The 21,818-nt window shown below is 37.1% G+C and overlaps 1 protein-coding gene across 3 annotated transcripts; it reads left to right on the top strand.

Annotated features, from left to right (window-relative positions):
• Positions 1 to 1,727: 1,727 nt before the first annotated feature.
• On the top strand, positions 1,728 to 21,801 carry LOC132980706 (SR-related and CTD-associated factor 4-like). Of its 3 annotated transcripts, none has more exons than XM_061046987.1 (18): positions 1,728 to 1,909; positions 3,265 to 3,348; positions 4,041 to 4,085; positions 4,208 to 4,369; positions 4,461 to 4,578; positions 4,737 to 4,849; positions 4,948 to 5,091; positions 5,190 to 5,263; positions 5,525 to 5,618; positions 6,863 to 6,946; positions 7,118 to 7,197; positions 7,332 to 7,519; positions 7,631 to 7,731; positions 7,830 to 7,943; positions 8,036 to 8,192; positions 8,298 to 8,392; positions 20,515 to 20,653; positions 20,735 to 21,801. In XM_061046987.1, the coding sequence occupies exons 1-18, from the start codon at positions 1,880 to 1,882 to the stop codon at positions 21,166 to 21,168; spliced, it is 2,256 nt and encodes a 751-aa protein (XP_060902970.1). In that variant the 5' UTR covers positions 1,728 to 1,879; the 3' UTR covers positions 21,169 to 21,801. The 3 variants fall into 3 exon arrangements, with proteins under 3 accessions (XP_060902970.1, XP_060902969.1, XP_060902968.1); XM_061046986.1 differs by having other exon boundaries at positions 4,716 to 4,849; positions 20,738 to 21,801; XM_061046985.1 differs by having other exon boundaries at positions 4,716 to 4,849.
• Positions 21,802 to 21,818: the final 17 nt, after the last annotated feature.

Below are 21,818 nucleotides of genomic sequence, written 5' to 3'. Positions count from 1 at the left end.
CAGATTTGGCCACAGGAGGGCATAAACGAGTCACTTAACAAGGTGCAAGACAAAAGAACCGGGAATTGTATTTTTTTCCAATGATAAACAGTATGCCTTTAATTCTCTGTATGTTTTTTCTAACCTTTTGTATTAATACATTTTCTATTTTTCAGAAATCATAATCTTTTGAAATCAAACAAGCAGTTGTGACTTTCATTTAGATGTTCTAACACTCACATTCAAAAGCCTGTTAGAAGAATTTAGCTCTTATTTATTATTTTTTGCCAACTCTTCAGTAGTAAACCTGATCAGATGAACCCCTTACAGTTTGTTATTGTATTTGTTTCCAGTTGACCAGCACCCAGGGAGGCCGCCTTCACGTACTGCACGGTAGCGGAAGGTAGGCTGAAGCACAGTTGAGAGATTAATGTGAATCATTTATTCACAGTCAATTCTTTATTATATTCAAATTGACAATTAATCGAATGAAAAATTGTGAAATATATAAATCTCAACTGTGGTCGGACTCGGATCGGAGCGTGGAGTGTTAGTGGTTTTTTAATTTAAAAAGGGAAACAAACGCATACAAGGGACAACCAAATTCCTCTTCCATTAAATAAGAATTCAACGATCATTTTCAGGTGTTCTTGAAGGCAACATTATCCTATGACATACCAGCCTGTCTTTTTTTTTAATGAATCAAAGATATAAACAAAAAGACAGAAAATTAAGAAAATGAACAAACTGTACAGACGATATACATCTATACATTACTTTGTCTATTTATGTTATATATTTATATTTACTTTTTATTTTATTAATATTATAGGTTTTTTTTTAATCCTTTAACCACTTGTTTCTATTTCTTGTTCTGCTCTTACCTTCTTATTGCTGTTATCTTTTGATTTGCTTTTAGCTCTTTTAGTTTCTTAACACCTACAAAACCACCTTACAATCACTAAGCACACTACAAAAAAGAACCATTCGTATAGTAAAAAAATGTAGGATATTATGAACACACCAATATACTGTTTTTAAAATTACACACCTTAAAGTTTGGGGATCTGGTAGAATTTAAGACTGCACAAATAATGTATAAAGCAAAAAATAAACTGCTACCTGTAAACACACAAAAACTGTTCAAAGACAGAGAGGGGGGTTATAACTTTAGAGGGACACTAAACTTGAAACAGCATTATGCTCGGACCAGTTTACAAAGTATGTGTATTTCCATTTGTGGGGTGGTTTTGTGGAATGGGCTTGACGAAACGATTAAACAAAGTATGAATATAATGTAATTTTAAAAAATGTACAAAAGATATATCTTTGAAAAGTACAGAAATGAGGAAGGATAATGTAAATCTCACAGATGTTAATGGTTGTTCTTTTTTTGTTTTGTGCTGCTTTTCTTAATAGCTCGATTTGAGTATTTTTTTTAGCATTGTCCGTTTAGTTTATTTTATTGGATTTTGCAATTGTTTATGGTGAAGAATGGGGGTAGGACTTGACAAGCCTAGGCTTCTTCCTATCCCTTTTCGAACGAGTCAAATGTGTATTATATTGAAATTGGCTTTTTTATTTTTTTAATCGTTCGAAATAAAGAAAGAAATTAAATGAATTGTTATATATTTGGTATTGTACGTTTGTTCCGATGTTCTTGAACGCAGCATTGCCCTATGACATCAGACGCTAAAACGCCACTGCGTAACCCAGTGACGCGACACGCAAGAGAGGGTGGGACCGCATAGCTAGCAGAACGTCGGAGAGGAATGTGACCAGAAAATCATTAAAAAAACAGAGTTATTCTACGGTCCTGGATATGTATTTCACTTGATAACGACGCATGGTTCTTAAAGTTGACAAGTTCATCAAGCGGTTGTCAGTATAACAAACCAGTATGGATGCAGTGAACGCGTTCAACATGGAGGTAAAGTTTGCTTGTGTTTTTAAACATGTCGGCTAAAGTGACCGCTAACGTGTGTCAGGCCTTCCCTTTCTGTGTCGACTTAACTGTCCGCTTGCAACACCAAGACAATAATTATATGTCAGAATAACTGTTTTTTAAACTTAGCTTTCCATCCCAATCGTATTTGTGTGTCCTTATATCAGGTTTATGATAAATAAATCGTTAACTTAACGTCCCTGTGTAGCGTTAGCATTGCTATCGGCTGGCTTGCGTTTACGAGCTGTGGTCGTTGTAAACACACACACGCACACACGCACACACACACACACACACACACACACACCAGGCCAATATTAACCAACTCTGTGATTATGTTTCTACGTTTTGGACTTTGGACTTGGATTCTACTCTGTTTGTGTGTCTGTTTGGGGGAAAACAGTCGATTTAAGTGCGAAACTAAACAATGTGCTGGTGTTATAACGTAGTTTGACTAGTTAGAATTTGAACTATATACTATATATATATAACTATATATATTAAAATATATTTACACTGCATTCAACCCATGGCTGGTCAGACTACTGGTCACTGTGACCATAAAACACACGATTACAATTATTGATTGCTGCAGTACAGTTCAGAATTTAACTTCATATCTGTGTTTGTCTGCAGGTCAGCAAACTCAAATACCTGTCACATACTCAAACCTACTGTTCTCTGTGTAATCACAGATTCCTGGATGTTTTAGAGGGTATATATCATGTTTCATTGAGTGTAGGTCAAAGCAAAGAGTAGAAAACAAATGAAACTCTGCACAGAAGACATGTTTATAGATAGATAGAATATTTATTATCTTTGTATACAAGGACACAACGAAACTTTCTGCAATCCTAAACAGCAGCGTTTACAAAAACAACAAAAATATATTTGTGGTGATGTGACAGAGAAGTATGTAAAAAGTGGCCAGAGCAATTGCTGTTCAGTGAATGAATGATAATAATAATAATAAATAGACAGTTGTGGTGACTGAAAGAATATATACAGTTATTATTTTGCAGTGATTGATTAATTAAACAAATATAAATATAGAGATATAGTGCAAATAAGTGAAGTTATAGTGCAGTGACAGAGTATATACCCGGTATATTTACAGTCTATGGTTGAAATGTTGAAAAATCTGGAGCATGTTATAAACAAACTTATCAAAGCTACCAATATCCTCAACCATATTCTGACATGTTTGTTGTAATACTAATGTATTATGCCTGTTGAAAATCCCTGTGTTTTTCTCACTAGATACATTTCCAAATGTTCCTTTATAACAGTGTTTTAGATGACATTATATATGTATTTTTGTTTTGTTTACATCCAACCAGTTGTTCTCCATGATTGACATGAAGCCTCCGATTTCCCGGGCTAAGATGATGTCTGTAACAAAATCAGCAATCAAAGCAATTAAGGTAAACTAAATAAATACAATATACGTTTATTGTGTGTTATTTGGTTATGGCTAATAAAATCCAAAGGTGGTTTAATCATCTCAAGAAATGTGAATACCTCCTTCTAAGTACCTATCATTTTCACACCAACTGCTCCCTTCTGGTAGTGAGTGTAGCTTGACATCTACGTTTACTTTGGAATAGGAGGTATTCATACTTCTTGAGCATTGCTACTACATGGTGTATCAGTGTTGACACATTTGGTAGACGTATCTCTGCTGTGCTGCTTCAGAAATTCCACCGGCTCATTTATCACATTATATATATATCATAGATTGACAAATAATTAATTGAGAAATAAAAACATTTTGTCATTCATTTTACTTTTTGTTTAAAAGGCCATGGTGCCGTAACTGTGCAGAATTTGTCTTTAATCATTCCTTAATTAAACTTTTAAGATCTTTAATATCCAATCCGTTTATGGGCATTGATACTTCCAGAGGTATCAAAAAATTGAGTATGATGTGTTAGGTATGAAATGTTAATCTCTCATTTGATGCCATTCAGTATTAACAGTCAATTTTAATTTGACTGATAGTATTTGTGATTAAATAAACAAGGATGTTATCTTTACAATTTCTCGGTTCTGTCTCATGATGAAGGTTTGATGTAGTGAGCTGAAATGACTGATTTTTTGTTTTTGTCTTTTTTAGCTTTACAAACATGTTGTTCAGATAGTGGAAAAGTTCATCAAGAAGGTATGTATTATAGAGCAGTGAGTGTAACGTTCATTGTATTGAGATCAAAGTACACTTGTATTGCAATCTGTAAATAGACAACAGAAATACATCTTTTTTTTTTCTTTCCCTTTTTTTTTTAGTGTAAGCCAGATCTAAAGGTCCCTGGTTTGTACGTGGTTGATTCTATTGTTCGACAGTCACGGCATCAGTTTGGTGTTGAAAAGGATGTATTTGCGCCCAGATTCTTGAAGAACTTCACAGATACCTTTCAAAACCTTTACCACTGCCCAGAGGATGATAAGGTGATCCAAGCTGAGGCCTCCAATATTATCTATGTTTACAATGACTTATAAAAAGAAATATCTAAACACGGGCATTCTTTTTTTTCTTCAGAGCAAAATTCTTCGAGTCCTGAACCTGTGGCAGAAAAATGGTGTATTCGACATGGACATCATTCAGCCTCTAATGGATATGGCTGATGGATCTAGTGTTTCTGCTCCTACACTTGCAGGTGAAGTTAATTTTTTTTAAAATAAAAATACCCATGAGTGTTGCAAAGAGGTCATGAATTGACGGTGTGACTTCAAAACTGTGTCCAAAGAGATCATGAAAGACATTAATCTTCTTAAAATATTTTTTTCTGAACAGTTCCTGTTGACCACCTACCAGAAATGCAGCCTCCTGTCTCGAGTGCCGTGGATGTGCCTGCTGTGTCCAAACTACCAACTCCTGATGCTTTAGCTGCTGTGGCACAGCTGTTTCAGTCCCCCCATGGACAAGAGGTAAGCAATACACAGGTGTAAGGGCCTATTGCAGTTTTTTATCATCTTATTTTTGAGTTGTTCAAATTCTAGATGCCTCCTCCTTCTCCCTCCTGCAGCTGCAGAGGATGCTTCAGAGCTTTCAGCAGGCAGATAAGAGTCTGGCAGCCATTGCAAACAACATAACAAACCCACCTCAGATACCTGTGGACCAGCATAACTCATACAATGCACACACAGAGAAGAGAAACTCTTTAGCTGAGGTAAAATCATAGTTTAAAGTGTTGCAACCTTACCTGCTGTGATCTTCTGCAAATTGTTTTCTCATTTACCTGACTTTGATATTTATTTGTTTCCCCAGAAACTATTAGACCGATTTGACTATGATGATGAACCTGAGGATATAATGGCTAAAGAAGGCACTGCCCAGTTACAGTGAGTTTCACATGAATTCACTGCACTTACATGTCCTAGCAGGGCGAATGAAACTGAATGAATAACTTCAATGTTTTGGAACTGGAATCACAGTTAATGGATTCATGTGATCAGACATATCTTTACTTTTATATTTTTTTTGTTTCAAAATATGTACCTGACAAAAGACCTGTGGCTCTAATAGTTGATGTGTTTTTGTATTATTGAGTTATCTGTTTGTAATAACCAGACTAACTATCTGTTCATATTTTTTCATGACAGAGGAATGCCTGAAAATGTGTTTAACCAGTTTCACGGTCAGATGCCCAACACAGAGAATGTTCATCCACATATGAGCCAGACTGGCGGTGCAGAGGTATTGATTTCTTTAATTTTTTTTTCAATGTTTAATAAGTCCACTATCTCATACGTTGTTTGTTTGAAACTAGACATGCACCGATAGATCGGCTGATGTCCACAATCAGCCAATTTTCAATCTTTGCGGCCGTGACAGATTACCTGCCCTGTCCTCACAAATGTAGGCCGTTCCAAGCCGATCTCAGTGCCACCCAGACTAGCCATTTAATGCCATGCGCACAGCAACACAAACACATGACCACCCCACACAAGAGAGCATGTCAGTGTGGAGGTGAGGTGCCCATCAGCAGAGGAGAACAAGGATAAGCAAAGAACGTTGCCCTGTTCTTGCCCATCATGCCCGTTAGTAACTCCCTGCACACGTCGGTATGCACATCGGCACTGTCCGTATGTATGTGTGCACTCCCCGCTGTCTCTCTCTCCTCAGGGCTGAGGGAGCGCAACAAATTAATTTACCATTTAATTAATGTTCCTGTAATGTTCTTTGGTTACAGTGGGACACTTGAATAAAACCTGAGCCTGTGAGAGTGTGGTTAAATGGTTTGGGCTGCCGTGGGACATATCACTTTGCAGGGAATATTACACATGAATGCATATTGATAATTGATGAATACAAAACACAACACAACTCAGCTGTAAATACTGTTCAACAAGGCAGCTAAAAAGAGAGACAGTACAGTAAGATACTGTATGCAATAGCCAAAAGAAATTTGGTTATTTGAGTTATTTGTTGGGTAATTCATCATTCCTTCAGGATTCAGGGAGAAGGCAGCTGAAGAAAGGGAAGCAGTAAACTTCTCTGATTCTCTTACGTCAAAGAAGCAGGGGTAAAGAAGGTGTTAGTCAGAATGGATTTAATGTGTTTTTTTGTTTTACTTTCACTATAAAAGATGGCAGAAAATTCACGAGAACACAGGAAACGAAGGGAAGATTTGTTTGAGAGAGAATGGGAGATGATGTTTAACTGCAGTTTGGGAGATTATTTAAATGAACAGTTAATTAACATGATCCAAAATCGGCCTAAAAAAATTGCTATCGGTGCATCTCTGTTGGAAACAATTGCTGTTTTGTTTTTTTTCACACTTTGAAACGCCGAAATGATCACTGAAATGAAGATGACTTCTATTTGTGTTGATCATTTAAATGATTATCTGTGTGGACCTTTCAGCTCCTGTCATAACTGTCCCTCTTATGTCTTGCCTTTCAACTGTCTCCTGTGGCTGTCTTTTTGTCATCCTTCAGCACAGTGGAGGTGTAAGTCATGTGGAACGTCATAGGATGCCAGATGGGTACTCTTCCCTAAATGAGGCTTATCCGCAATCACAGGTAAATCTGAAATCCTAACCTAGACACTGCCATAGCTACCTCAATTGGCAGGGAAATGTATTTTCAGTGGCATATTTTAATAGGAGAGACTAAGATTTATACTGATTTTTTTTTTACACTCTGCCCTTTAATTTGGTGAATTGAAAATTTCATGTCATCATTATTTGATAGGAAAATTCAAGAGAAAGTTCAGCTCTGAGACGGGAGGGCAGACACAGAGGCTATAGCAGAAGATCCAGATCGGGTTCAAGGTAAGCGGCTGTGATCATCACTCCAGACTAGTGCTGTGTGTTTTAGATAGATGTTTTAAAATATGAAATGAAATAAATGATGTCATTTATTACTAAGTTAATGTGGGAATTGGCTAATCAATCTTGTGTTTTAGATCTCCAAGGAGAAGAAGATCAAGATCTACGTCCCGCTCAAGAAGGTCTAGGCATCGTCGTTCTCGTTCTCGCTCCAGAGAATGGCGCTGGGGATCTCGCTCTGGTTCTCAGGACAAAAATGAAAGAGAGAAAGACAGAGAGCGCAGACAGAAAGGTCTTCCCAGCATAAAGAGCCAGACGCTCAGTGGTATGTACTACAACAGAAGCAAGCCTTTGAATGTTGTTACCAATATTAACATTGATGTTGCCATGTATGCAGCTTGTTGAACATTATATTAATCTCTTGTGTTTTATTTAGTTTGCAGCACTACACTTTGGGTTGGACAACTAGACAAGAAAACTCAGCAGTCTGATGTGATGTCCCTTTTGGAAGAGTTTGGCCAGATAGAGTCGATTAATGTGAGTTTGTACAATTGATGTCAAAGACGCTTGTAATGCTCCACAATCTGAAGATGTCAAGTGTTGTAACATGCCTTCTGATCTTTCTCCTTGCACAGATGATTCCTCCCAGGGGTTGTGCTTATATTGTTATGGTTCACAGACAAGATGCCAATACAGCCTTAAACAAACTCAGTAAAGGGTCTTACAAAGTCAATCAAAAACCTGTTAAGGTACCTAAGCATTTACACAAATGCATTATGGGTCATTGTTCATATTTGCTCTGTTGATCTTGATGATTATAGCTACTGCCTTTCTTGTCTAGATCGCTTGGGCTCTAAACAAAGGTATAAAATCAGCTCACAAAAAGTTCTGGGATGTGGAGCGAGGAGTTACCTACATCCCCTGGAGCAAAGTCAAAGTTGAGGATTTGGAAATCTATCGGGAAGGGGGCATACTGGACGCGGAGACACTGAATCCAGGTAAACACTTAACCCAAGATCCAATGACCAAAGATTCACCTGCTGAAGGTTATTAGAAACTGTTAAGCTTATGTTGTCATTCTATTTTTATTTCATTGTGTGAAGATTGGAATAAAGCCAAGGACCTCAACAAAGCACCAGCGGTTAACGGAGCATCTGAAAGTGTACCAGTAGATGGGACCATAACTGCCCACGTACAGGTAATGCTAATACTGTCTCTCAAAACCTTCTTTTCAGTATGACAAGTGTTCTTTTATTGGTTTAATGGCCTTGGTTTGGATATTCAACTTTCTTGATGAGAGTCTACAAAGAATAAATTATTGCAAATGAGTAAAGGAGCTTATCTGAAACCCCTCTCATTTTCTCTTCAAGTCACAAGTAATTTCTTAAAAGAAAAAACCCTCAACGAATGATCAATAGATTCTTCCCTTTAAAACTATCCCATTCACTAAGAAATAGTGCTCAAAGGTGTACTAGGGATGTAACAATACACTAAACTCACAATGCTATACGTGTCTACATATTTGGTTCTTGATACCTTTTTAAAAAACGATTTTCTGAAACTTGTATTTCAAATACAAAATAAAATTTGTAGCACAAATTGGGTAAATCTCTTCAAGTATTAAGAGGTGCAGAATTTGTTTCTGACGTTGAAATATAGAAAGTTTAAAAAAAAAGACTATCGTGTCAATCGTCAGCCGAAATCCTTGAAACACTGCTGCATGAAGTAATCTCTGTGGCTCTTGCACTTGTTTGGGCGAGTTGGTTTACTAATCCACTTCCCACTGTATGGTATTGATATGTTTTTGTTGTCTCGAGCTTGCAGGGTGGTGCAACTTCACGTGCTGCATCATATTGGTTGTGCAGTTTGTTTCGTTCATCAGTCTCTTAAAATGTTTGCACACTGTTTTGTTTTGTCTGTTGTCTGCTCATGTAGCATCTTGACCTTTGCTTTCTAAACCTCAGAATCTTTAGTTGCTTCCGCCATGTCTGTACGTTACTCTTCTTCAGCTGCTCACATCTGTCAAAGTGAAGCCAAAAGCAGATAGAGCCAATTGTATTGTTTCATCCCTAAGGTGTACACATAGCACTTTTCTGACCCAACACCATTACTGTTAAACTTTAAGATGGTCATCGACCCATATCAGGCCATACAGTTTGGAGCAACATTAATGAGGATTCTGTCATGTCAGTGGAGTAATTAACTAGTGGGTAAACTTCAACCAAACATAAGAACAAAAGAAGTAGTCAAAGTGCTTTCAAAGAATAAAAGTTAACATCAGCTTGTAAGACTGGATCCATAGTCTTGGAGGATTAAAGTTGGGCTTAAGTTATAGTTTACTAAGTGGTGAAGTACTCCATCACCAGCCTGGTCATTGCTGATTGTGTCTACGCTTTACTGTGAGTGATTTGCACTAAATAAGCTGCCGGTCTCTTGCTGAATTAGTGTCAAAATTTGCACTATACCATTTGGTCAGTGAATATTTGTGGACTAGCTCAATATCCTCCAACCACACAAATGAAGAATAATTATGAATAAAACTAATAGCCACGCCATTAGAAGATATATGCCTTATTTCGTAATACTGTTCAAAGACACCCCTAACACACACTGGGATGCTAAAACTAAATAGGTTGGATCTTTGCGTTCTTCTTATGTCCGAGTTCAGCAATACTCAGTCCTTTATGTATTGTCATAGAATTATTTTTTTGAGGGGGGACAAAAAGGTATGTGCAAGATGTGGGATATGATAGTATTTTGTAGTTCTGAATTAAACTTTCCCATTACAAGAGAGATGTTTCAGCGTTGATGAATATCGGAATAGTTATCATTCAACAAGGGTTGTATAAAGTCTCTCATTGTCTGCGCATCATATGGGGTGTTGCAGAGAAATCCAATGTGGTGATTTTCATCCACCGTTTCACCGTTCAGATAAGCTCCTCTGGTGAGGGGATTTAATTCAATAATGCTTCTTCATCCATTTCTCCTTGTTTTTCAAAAAGGTCTTGCAGCTTCATTTTAGATGCCTTGTTCTGTGCAGAATACCTTTTAATAATAAAGTGGGGAATGACAAAAAATGTTAATTACTGTTGTATGTGTAGATGGAAGTATTTCTGTCTCTCTGTTTGCTTTTGGCGAAGTTATCAGGGATTGTTTATAAAAGCTCTGTCAAGACAACAATAAGATGGGTGAATAGATGACAAGGCTCTTAGTGAGATTATTGTGTGTTACGTTGCATCATTAGGTGTGAATTAAGGCTGAACAACGTATTCAAATTAATCATAAATGTTTCTACATATCCAAATAGCAGAAGCTGAACTTTAAAATGATTCTGAAAGTGAAAAAACATCAACGCTGTCGTTCAGCAGGGATGCCCTCGCCTAAAAATCTTTTTGAAATGTAATAGAAAAATATTTATTTTGTAGAGACCTCCAAAATAGTTTTCAGTGACAATGAGAGGCGTGATACAAAGAAATTATGATTTCCACTCATCGTTAATTCAATCTGTTTGTAGTATCCCTAACTATAATTACAATGTGTTTCTTTTGAACACAAAGTTCAGCTCTACTGTGAATCCTTAACTCCTGAATGTACAGGCTGAACGTGAACTTTCCATAACTCGGTTGAAGCAACAGAATAAAAGTAAATTTAATTGATCAGGACTTCACACTGGATGAACGTCTAAACTACTGAAAATACAAGTTTTTATTAGCTATGTCTTTAACATTTCTAAACAAAAATCAAAAAGTCTTCGTATGGCTATATGCATAGAAAATGGTGAACAAAGTAGGTCTAACAAAACATGATCCAACTGGACTGTCAGCCACCTGCCATACTTAGCAGGCCTGCTAAACTGTGCACACCACTTTGAAGAACGGTTGCTCAAATGTTTTGAGCTTGGGACAATCTGACTGTTGGCTGCTGGTTGGACTCAAAGGCTCAATTGAGAGAAGTGTCCAAGCGGAAGACAAGGTAAGCCTCCAACACCGTTAACAACTTTTTGCGCTTGGCCCGGAAACTGTTCATAAAAACTGGACGAGACGTTGGATTGTTGTTTATGTTCAGATATGGTTCTTGCAAAAATGAAAATTCCAAGCAAAACAAGAACTGGATTATTTTTCATGAAGGGTCATGTGGTAACTTCAAATCCAATCACATCAGCCAAACCAAGACTGTTCTTAAAAGAAATGGATCAGAAAACGTGTGGGCTTTTTTGTACTTATTGTCCATTTCCTGCACCACATACAGCAGGTTTAAGTTATTGATTCTTTTCATTTAACCTGGTCATACAGCTCAAGCAAGTGCCAATATTGTATCACCAAAGGAACCATTTTTACCAAAGACTAAAGTTATCTGAAAGTTTTCTATTAAGATATTTTGCATTAAGATGTACTGTGATGTAATGCAATCATTACATCACAGTACATTTCCTTCTTTGCAAGATGCAAATTCAAGGCTGTGGTGGGACACTTATTTCTTGGACTCTGTCCCAAGCCCTGTCCTGTTTGCTCCTCATCAAGCAGCGAAGAGTCAAAGGGACTCAAATTAAGTAAGTTATACAAGTATTGAAAAAGTAGACAACTTAGGGGTCAAACACACAAAGATCTAGCATGCTTGTTCATTATGTTGTCTTTTGTCCCCAGAGGCTCCAAACATTCACGTTTAACATCGCATTAGTACAATGTGGCCTCGTATAGATTCAGCAAGTGGTCACTTACACAATAGACATGGAGAGAAATGATTGCGTCATTATCTGGATTATGCCCTTGCTTGTTCCTCTTTTTGTTTGATACAGTTTTGAATCTTGAAGTTGTCCACTGTATGTGCCACACCTGGCCACCACCATGTAAAGTTGAATTGTATCCAATCACCTTTTAAGGAATATCACTACAGGAGGAAGACATGCTGCTTTCACTTTTGATGTTTGTGGGTAGATTTTTTATTGGATGTGGTAGGCTGGCAAAGAGCTGCTGTGTTTTCTGTCCAAATATGAGTCAAACAGCTTTCTCTCCAGGGATACATCAAAGAATTAGAATTTTAACTATTAGCGCTGAATCTTGTGGTTAACATCTAAGGACTTTACAGAAATCCACATTTGGTGGCATTTTAGATTTTTGTCAAATCAGAGCTGAAGTTCTGTGAACCACATAGTGACCAACCAAATATCTTAAGGTTTTTCTCTGGCCAACCAATTTGCTGCTGTCAATTAAATCTTAATAACCAATTTGCTTTTTTATTTGTAACATGAGTCATGTTTCATATCTTTGGAAATGTCTCTACATGACTTGTTCGGTCATCTGCATCTGGCTTGTGTACAGCACAGATAGACTCGAGCACAGGCTGTTAATTCAGCCTGCATTGTAATATGCGCATCACAACACCCGCAATATTGTTTTCAAGTTTGTATTTATTTGATTCCACAAACTGCAGTGTCATGGCACAGTTTGAATGTTGTGACAAACTGCTGTATTTTTTCAATGTGCGTCAACTCCATAAATCCTGCAGTTTCTTCACATCACATTTAGTTTCTGGATCAGCACATCTCAGCTTCTGCTCCGTGACTGACCCTTCTGTCTGTATGGCAGGTTTGGTGTAAAGTGAAGGTGTCAAATGACACATTCTGATGAACATGATGTGGTCTGTATGTGTTGTGCCAAAGGGATGGAGTTTCATTCTTGGCCCTGTGCTAGCACGGATAGAGGGAGAAGAGAAGGACGAAGAAAAAGTGGCAAAAAAAAATTAATGATCTTAAACAAGCAAAGCATGGAGTTAAACTGTCCAGACAGTCTGCTCAATAAATGGAGTTGACAGGGCCTGTGGCACTGCTAGTTTTACTCTTGCCAAATGCCGTTATGGTTAATGATTTCATATTTTTCTATTATTTATCTCAGATTTCATTAGGATGCTACATTTTGTTAATAGTTAAAATGTGTCAAAAGTGGCTTCATAGAAGTAAAGGGGATCTGTGTGAAGGACTGAGCTTTGTAACGTGGTAAGATTGATTTGAAACCACAAATCTGCCTTGCACCCTAAGGCATATTGAATTATCATTAGTATGGCAATATAAAACTTTCTACATTGCCTGGTCTCATAATATAGATGTCAAATATCACTCAGTATCCTGGCTCTTGTATTGTTGGGGTACAATGTCAAAGCTCATTCATATGAGCTCAATGTTTCATTAGAGGGTCAGAAAACTCTAAATTTGTCTTCACTTTTTTTGAACTCCTGATCCAGGATGTGCAGACGGATCCAAATGTTTTCAGTTCAACTATCAATTATTGCTTCTGCAGGTAATCAGGTATGTTGATGTGAGGTGTAGACTAGAACAATGTATGGCAGCCCTTTCAATAGGGTAAAAAAAACCTGCCTATAAACAAAAAAAAACAATTACCGGTACATGCAAAGATTGCATATGTGGTGTTTACACAAGGAACACATCGGTACAAAATCTGAGCCTCGGTTTAAATCACCTCCCATGTCCTTTTTACTGTTTAATAGTGTTGATAAAATAAATGAATTAACGATAAAACTATTAAAAAGTGGCCTGAACATAAATGGTCAAATTGAGCAAAAGTCATTTGAGTTCATTAATATATACACGTATGTATTTGTAGATTTTATTCAGGGCTTTTCTGCCTTTATTATATAGAAATGTGGAGTAAACACTTTCAATGTCCTCTAGCAGGTGCTTAGAATAGAAATACAGTACCTGCAAATGTGAGTGAGAGCACAAGCAGGGAGAGAGAGATTCAGGATGTTATATAACTTTGAGCTGCCCTCTATTTGTCAGATATTTACTCTTAAAAAAAACAAATGTAAATAATTTTCTAACAATTTTCTTAACAGCCCTCTTAAAACCTTCTAAACCTTTAATGAATAACACAAATTCTATAATTAATAATGACCACTGAAACTGTCCTCCATGCATTCAATGGGAGCCGTGAGCTCAGTACTATGATTAATAGTAATGTGAAAACGGAGCACTTTTTGCCTTCTATATCACCTCACTTGTTTTACAAGGAAAGGCACATTTTTTTAAGTCACATCAAGTAGTACAGCAGGGGCCTTGGTCATCGTGTGGAATCAATATCTGACTCTCACCAAGCCTCATGGAGGTGAAGTGTCATTGAAGTCATTTTTTGATATTGGGCCTCACACTTTCAGATGATGCTGTGAAATGGCTGGAAGGTAAAAAAAAAAAAAAAGGCTCAGTAATGAAAGGAGGACTTGATGTTTTTCATGACACTTGTGAATAAGTTTGAAGTATCAAGGCCAGTATTTTGTAGGGCTGCCTCCTTACTTTCTTTCCACATGTTTTACAAGTAGCAGGTATGTCCAAAGAACAAAGGAATTATGTTTACAAGAGGGAAAAAACCGAGATGATACCCGTCTGGGATTTGAGTCTTGATCAAAGATGCGTTGCCCAGCTGCCTGGCTGATTTAACCTGCGGGAGAAATGGAGCTGCACATCCTGTATTTTCTGCTGATGGAGCGAACACCAGGGTAAGAGCAGACCCCTCTGTTGTTAACCCCTTATGCGTGCTACATCACAGCAGCTTGACTTTAGAACTACTTTCCCCCTTTTTGAATTTTTATCTGGACAGATTTTAAACAGCATGAAAGATAGTGTCCATATTAAACAATGAGTTCCCTGTAACAGTCATAATAATCCCTTTATTTTTTATATCTTAATTGCTATAGTTTAGGTTGCCAAAGAAAATACACTTAAATTCATTGTTTAGTTCACAGGCTTCTTGTCACCAGATGAACAAAAAGGTTCAACTGAAAGTTGGGTATTTTTTAATATCCGTTTAGTCCAATTTTATTTTTGAACTGGTCATGAAATGTCACATTTTTATGAGGACACAGCAGAGCAAAGCAGACCATCAGTCAAAATTGTCTGTTGTCAGTAATTTTTGATGCCTGCTATAAAAAAAAAAAACCTGAAGTTTCACTGTGAGTAGGATGTTAGAGTCAAAATGAACCAGAACAAGATTTTACTGAAAGAATTCTACATCCATGCAGCCCCTGTGGAATAAACGGTACAATGTTTAAGTTCTTTATAACTGCTTTAAAGTAATTCTAAAATGAAAAGTTACAAGTCATTGAGAAGCTACTCAAGACAGTTTAAGAATAATGAAAAAAAGAAAATTCTAATAGAACTTGGCAACAACAGCACTTCTGTCCTTTAGACGCTCACGAATTAAACTTAAAGCTGCGATGTACGAGTTAAAAATTTCAAACTCTGGTGCCCCCCTGTGGTAGTCTAGGAATTTGCATCATAGCTAACAGAAATAAAGACGCCTTACCTGCAGAAATTAGGTTTTTCAGTAGGTAGCTTCTGAAAACGACAACCAGGTCTTTCATTGAGCATCACTGCTGGACTAAGGTAGGTTAACAGTCAATTGATCAGTAAATTCCAGACTTGTCCACTAGGGGTGTTTGAGCATTTCTCTTTCATCATTGAATTCACTTCTTTTTTATTTTATTTTTATTTAGCCAAGCTGATTTTGTCTGCAGAATTTTTACTATTAGAACTAGCAGATTTATTTGGGCTCCTGATGGATCCATCAGCAATAACTGACCAAATGTTAATCCAGTGCGATGAGCCTTTGCCTTCACTTCTTCTAATGACCACTTGGCGGTGTTTCCATGAAATACACAACATATCTTTTTTTTTTTTTTTTTTCACACCCCCATCAACGAAAGAAAAGTTGAGCTCCCCCAAGGACCCGGACTAGGGAAAAGTGATTTGCTGTTTTAAATTAACATCAATGATTTTCATTGGTGAACATTTGATTTGGGGGTATACAATTAGAATTTAATTTTCTTTAACCACCTCATAGAAAAGACTTACACACTTTCAAGATGGAACACATTTGTATAATCTATACAGTAAGTGTTAACATGATTTAAGTTAATATGTTCAAATCTAAATTTGATATCCCCCATAGATTTTTGACGGCCCCCCCAATGGGGCCCAGACCCCAGGTTGGGAACCAAAAGAAAACATTATTAAAGTCATAGTGTAAACTCCAAAGCTTTTTTTGAGGTAATAGAAATTGTTAAACTCATATTTCACTTTTTGTGAACTATGGGACAATGAGTATTTTACTACTATGTGTAGACAATGTGTTATTTGTTGCATCTAAAATTAGCATGAACAATATAAAAAAACTTAAATATACATTTCCATGTTAAAGCCCAGGCAGTAGACTCTTTGCAGAAGACAGATTGGGTGGAATATTTTACAAAAGGATTAGATCAGGGAGACTACAAACTTTCTGCTGAAGAAGATTGAAGAAAGAGTAGAGCTGGTTTTCAATATAAAACATGTTTCATTTAATTGTATAATCAAATAAGTAACTCAAAAAATAAGAAACTGGCAGGATGAGTAATAACTATTGGAGAAGGGGTGGGATTAATTAAAAGTTTACTTTTCAGACGTGGTATTTGAGAGCTTCTTTTATATGATATCTTTCAGGGTTTGTACATACAACGTTTTTTCTGTCTGCTTATTTGTATGTTTTCTGCTTATTTGTATGTTTTCTTTTCTTTTTTACATCTTTGAAATGAAACTTCACGATATTGATAAATGATTATGTTCAGTTAAATCTATTGATTCAAATCAAGATTCAAGTAAATTGAAATAATGATCTTGCAGTGAAGAAGTGACCTTATGTCACAGAAATAATCAGTCTGGATTATGTTGATATGCTCATAGTTTTGAGCCACTCTTACAAGTGCCTAAACAAAACTAAAGTCAATCCAGTAATGTAAAAAAAATACATGTGAACTTTTGAAAGGCTAATTTACAGCTTTTGGAACACTGCAGGGCTAATGAGGTGCAGAAACACAAGCTGTTAAAGTCCACGTTTGTAAAAGTACTCAGAAGAATGCATTTTCTGTGTGAAAATGTGCCAGAAGAATACTCAAAAAGATTTGAAAGAAAAAAAGAGGACACAAGTCTAGATCATAACTATAATAAAATGAAGTACACAAATAGGTAAATAAAATTGATCAGAATACACACAGTGTTTTGTCTAGTGCCAGAAAAACCTTGCATTATGTTGCTGACTTTTCATGGGTCATACTTTGTAGATATTTAACTTTTGTTTTAAGAAAAACTTAAAATGCATTTATTTGGTGGGAACACTTTTGTGTTTTATAAAGATACGCCCTTATCAACTTTTTTGCATGTCTTTGGTGTTGTTTTGTTGTTGTTGTTTTTTTTGTCCTTTGCCAACCACCAATCAGTGCAAAGGTGTGTCTTCTCATCACATCCCACCACATGGGATTGAGATGTCTAATTAAAAACTGGTGTGAAAAGCAGACTTGAGAAATCTTTTGATGCTGCTCATTTTTGAACCTGTGAACCAGTAGTGATATTTGCTGTGCTGGTGTGTTTCCCCCCCCCCCCCCCCCCCCCCCTGAGAGGTCAGGCAGTCACATTTGGAAGAGTATCCTTATCAAGATGAATAAGTAAACTTCTATGAAGCTAATGTTTGTATGATCAGCTTCAGCACCAAGAAGAGAAAGTCAAGGTGATCAGCTTGGAGCATCTGGTAGGCTGTGAGTTTTAATTTGATTTAGAAGGTTTCTCTTTGATAGTTCTCAATCATTCATGGGAGGGAAAGATATTTAAGATTATGATAGATTTTAGGGTTATAGGTTAAATGCATGAGAAGCTATAAGCATTTAGCAATTTTGACTTAAATTCATCAAATCTGAAATGTTTGAATTGAACGAGTGTTACTAATTAAACTTCTTATCAAACAAAAATCCATGAGAGTGCAGTCATACAGTGACTGGTTCTGCACATGAAGAATGATAAATACATTTATGATTTTTATTATAGCGATGGATTCATTCTAAATGCATGACAAATATTTCACAATGATTTATTACTGACTTAAGTATTAACAAGCTGTGATATAAATATCTCAGTATTTCCTTTATTTTACAAACACTTATTTTATTTTTTAACATTTTTTTCAATTCTTTATAAAATGACTCAGATTTTACATCATCTGTTCGAAAGCAGGGGAAGAAAATGTCAGCATTCCCTAAGGCTTATTTAATAGTTGAATTTAGAGTCTTTACTCACAAGCTGTACACTAGTAACAGGGTATGTAAATGTGAAGTGCCAATTCACGTAAAAAGCAATGTTTTATTATCTTTAAAATAATAGAATTTGTATTTCTGTAAAAATGCTGCATAGTAGGTGTGTATGGACGCTGTGACGACAAAAAACAACAACACTGTTCTCCATCATAGGGACTGAGCTTTTTGTTGGTCTGTCAGAAGGATAATTCAAAACATGTTTCCATTGAATTCGTTGGCTCTACTAAGGCATTATTTTTTTTGTTAATATTGGCTTTTCTTGGCCCCTTAAAAAAAATATTCTCACTGCGATGCAAGATTCTATTTGTCGAGAGTTTTCAAATGATCCTCTATCCTGGTATTAGAATCTTCACATCTTTGTATTTGAACTCTGTACTTATGCAGGCACTTAAACACTGCAAACCTCCCCACATATCTGTCTTTATTTAATTTGTCCATAAAGTAAACCCACTGTATCAGCTGTAAGTAAGGGATGCTTGTTCTGGATCAATAAAGCAGATACAATATTGTTCTGTCAATCAATCAATCAATACATTTTTATTTGTATAGCGTCAACTCAAAACAAGTGTTATCTCGAGACACTTTACAAGAAGCAGGTAAAATACCTTACTCTTTGTCTTTTAACATTACAAAAGAGCAGGTAAAAAAGACCTTACTCATTGTTATGTTAAAAAAAGCAGGTAAAAGACCTTACTCATTGTTATGTTAAAAAAAGCAGGTAAAAGACCTTACTCATTGTTATGTTAAAAAAAGCAGGTAAAAGACCTTACTCATTGCTATATTACAAAGACCTGGCCTATCCATCATTTAGCACTTTGTTCTTCATTGTTATGTTAAGGATTTGCACCCTTTTTAGGTTTAATGATTTACCTCAAGTGTCCCTCCGCAGCCAACAACTCCACCAATTAAAACTCCTCACTTTCCTGTTTTATTAGAGAGCTGTTGTGGCAAAACGTACGGCCATGAACACTCCCTGTTCTCCGAGTACAGCGTTTATACGTCATACAAACAAACAGTTAGTGAGGTTGTGCTGTGTGCCAAATTAAAGCACTTTCAACCCAACTGAAACTAAAGCTCCTGTTTGTCCCTGATGATTCAACTCTGTCTTACACATGTAAGCCACAAAACAAGCAGGTGATGTCTTTTTGTCTTTAGGAAGTCTGTAATTATATGTTTATTTGGATATTATTAACCCTGGCTATGCTGGGTTCACACCTGCAGAATGTATTCAAAGGGTAAGTAACAAATCATGTCACCCTTTTGTTTTTATTCCAGCAGATATTTTTATTGAAACAGGACTTGTACTTGATCTAGATTTCTGATTGATTGTTCTGTTTGCCAGCAAAAGACATCCTTGTATTATACAGCATTGTTTTAGCACGGCATTACAAAAAATATAAAATAAAAATTGTATTATATATCATTGACATGTGCCGAGCAATCAAACCTTTTCTGTAATAGAGCTTCTTATTCTCATTTTGACTGGGTGACAACTTTCGTTTGTGTTTCAGGACTAATGCGTTTAGTGACATCACCTACATTTTCTGTCAAAGTATTGTGGGAATGAGTTCATCCAGAGCCTGAACTATGCCTCTTTATGACAGTGTTTTATATTTATTGGGTAAACATCTGAATATGAAGGCATTGTATCCCTGTACATGGCTGAGCTGAATCTTAAAGATGTGTTCATGTGTCTTTCCCCTGTCTGTGTTTTATAGTATGACACACATGTTCTCATGTTGTAGATTGTGTAGATTATCAAAGGATTAAAAGGCCTTTTGTACATGCCCTATCAGTAGCTGTTCTTGCAAGTGAAAGTTATGTCAGCCTCTTCTTCTGTTGTCTTCTTCAAACTCACACTGGGGGAATCTTTATTAAAAATGATGTATGCCTTTTTCTTCGCCTTTTTTGTTTGAACTCTTGAGTCAGCATGGGAGTACGATGTGTGAGCACATCGTCTTTCAACGACCCTTCTGTAAACGATGAAGATGTCACACTGAGGATTAGTGTACAAAAACACTTCTAGAGCTTCTTTCTACATCAGATGAATACGTGTGGGATGAAATCAATCAGCGGCTTCATGCTGTGGGAACAGAAGATGTTAATAAATTTCTTTGTTTTTTCAGCTTCAAGCCGGCTTCTTTGCTCATTTGTTCTGAATACGGATTGCAATTGTGTCTGTGTGTCCTCCAGGTGCCACCGGTTGAACAGACGGAGCCGATCAGAAGTCCACCAGCTTTCCCTGCACCCATCATGCTGTCCCCCGCTGCCATGCCTCCAGGTGGAGCTCCTTTTATCCCGTCAGAGTTTGACCTCGCGAAGTTGCCTCACGGTGAGGTTCCTTTCTTTTTGCTGGCACAATACCTAACTTTCTATGGCGATCAATAAAACCTTATCTTATCCTCTTCTGCAGCAGGAAGTGTAAATCCTCCAGAGAAGTCGATAAATGATTCTGTAGGAGACAAAGGCACACCCTCGGACGCCTGCACTGACAACCAGCTCGGGTCTCCTACCGCACCGGTCATCAACCTGCCAGGTCCAGGCGTCATGCCGGGTCCCCGACCAGTTATGCCCCCTTTGCAGCCTCCCCCTGGTATGCCAAATCCTCACGTACCTCCCTTCCTCCCACCCCCCAACATGTCACATATGCCCCCTCAAATGATGCCTGGGGGACCTATGTTTCCACCAGACAGGTTCCGAATGCAAATGAGCTTCCCTCCTCGTGGACCTCCTTTCCATCGACCTCCCCCTATGGGACCAGGAGGTATGGATGACAGGGACGGAAGGCTTTTCCGAAATGGGGGGCCAGGGTTTTGTGGGCCCCCTTTCTCCAGAGGGAGGTGGTAGGGTTTGGCTGGAGTGATGGACCTGAAAGGAAAGGAAGCTGGAACCACTGTGGAAGACATTGTTCAATTTCAGAACTCCTGGTTCAGCGGGCACTGATACGAACATTTGAGACTTTTTCTTACGCCACAGGAACTTTTTCTTAGGTTGAAATAAACGATGAAACAAGACGAGATGTTCTGAATGTTTTCTGTGCTTCTTCTAGTTCATCAGAGACAAGACTGCTTGCTGTGAATATTGTTCTTGCTTTTAGCCGTTTCCTATCTTTTTTGTATATTTGAAGATGTGAACTCTATGCTTAAGTCTGTAGCTTTGGTAGTTGCATTGTAGGAAAGCTAACAGACAGTCTGTATTTTTGACATAATAACACTATCCAGAATTTGTGTTCTTAGAATATTACCGTAAAATCCATAGTTCATACCTTTTGGGGTATTTTTTTGTTTACTAAAATGCCTTTTTACCAAACTGATGTTTAGCTCCTCAGCAGAGAAGTGGATTTCATTTAACACAGGAGGGATTTCATATCCTGCCAGTAGAGGGTAGAACAAACCCTGTTACTATAACCAACCTCTGTTGTACATTAAGGTCACACCTTGTAGAATAATGTGCTGTGAATATTAAAAAGAGGAACTACCATTTGATGTGTTTGAGGT

This window comes from Labrus mixtus, chromosome 9 (genome assembly GCF_963584025.1).
Source record: "Labrus mixtus chromosome 9, fLabMix1.1, whole genome shotgun sequence".
Classification (NCBI taxonomy): Eukaryota; Metazoa; Chordata; class Actinopteri; order Labriformes; family Labridae; genus Labrus; species Labrus mixtus.
This window is presented reverse-complemented; position numbering and strand designations above follow the sequence as displayed.

Excerpts from the sequence above, each read along its gene's own strand:
- LOC132980706 (XM_061046985.1), top strand. The coding sequence starts at position 1,880 with ATGGATGCAGTGAACGCGTTCAACATGGAG. Across the intron at positions 4,579-4,715 it reads TTCTGCTCCTACACTTGCAG|TTCCTGTTGACCACCTACCA; the intron begins GTGAAGTTAATT and ends TTTTCTGAACAG. Across the intron at positions 8,193-8,297 it reads CGCGGAGACACTGAATCCAG|ATTGGAATAAAGCCAAGGAC; the intron begins GTAAACACTTAA and ends CATTGTGTGAAG.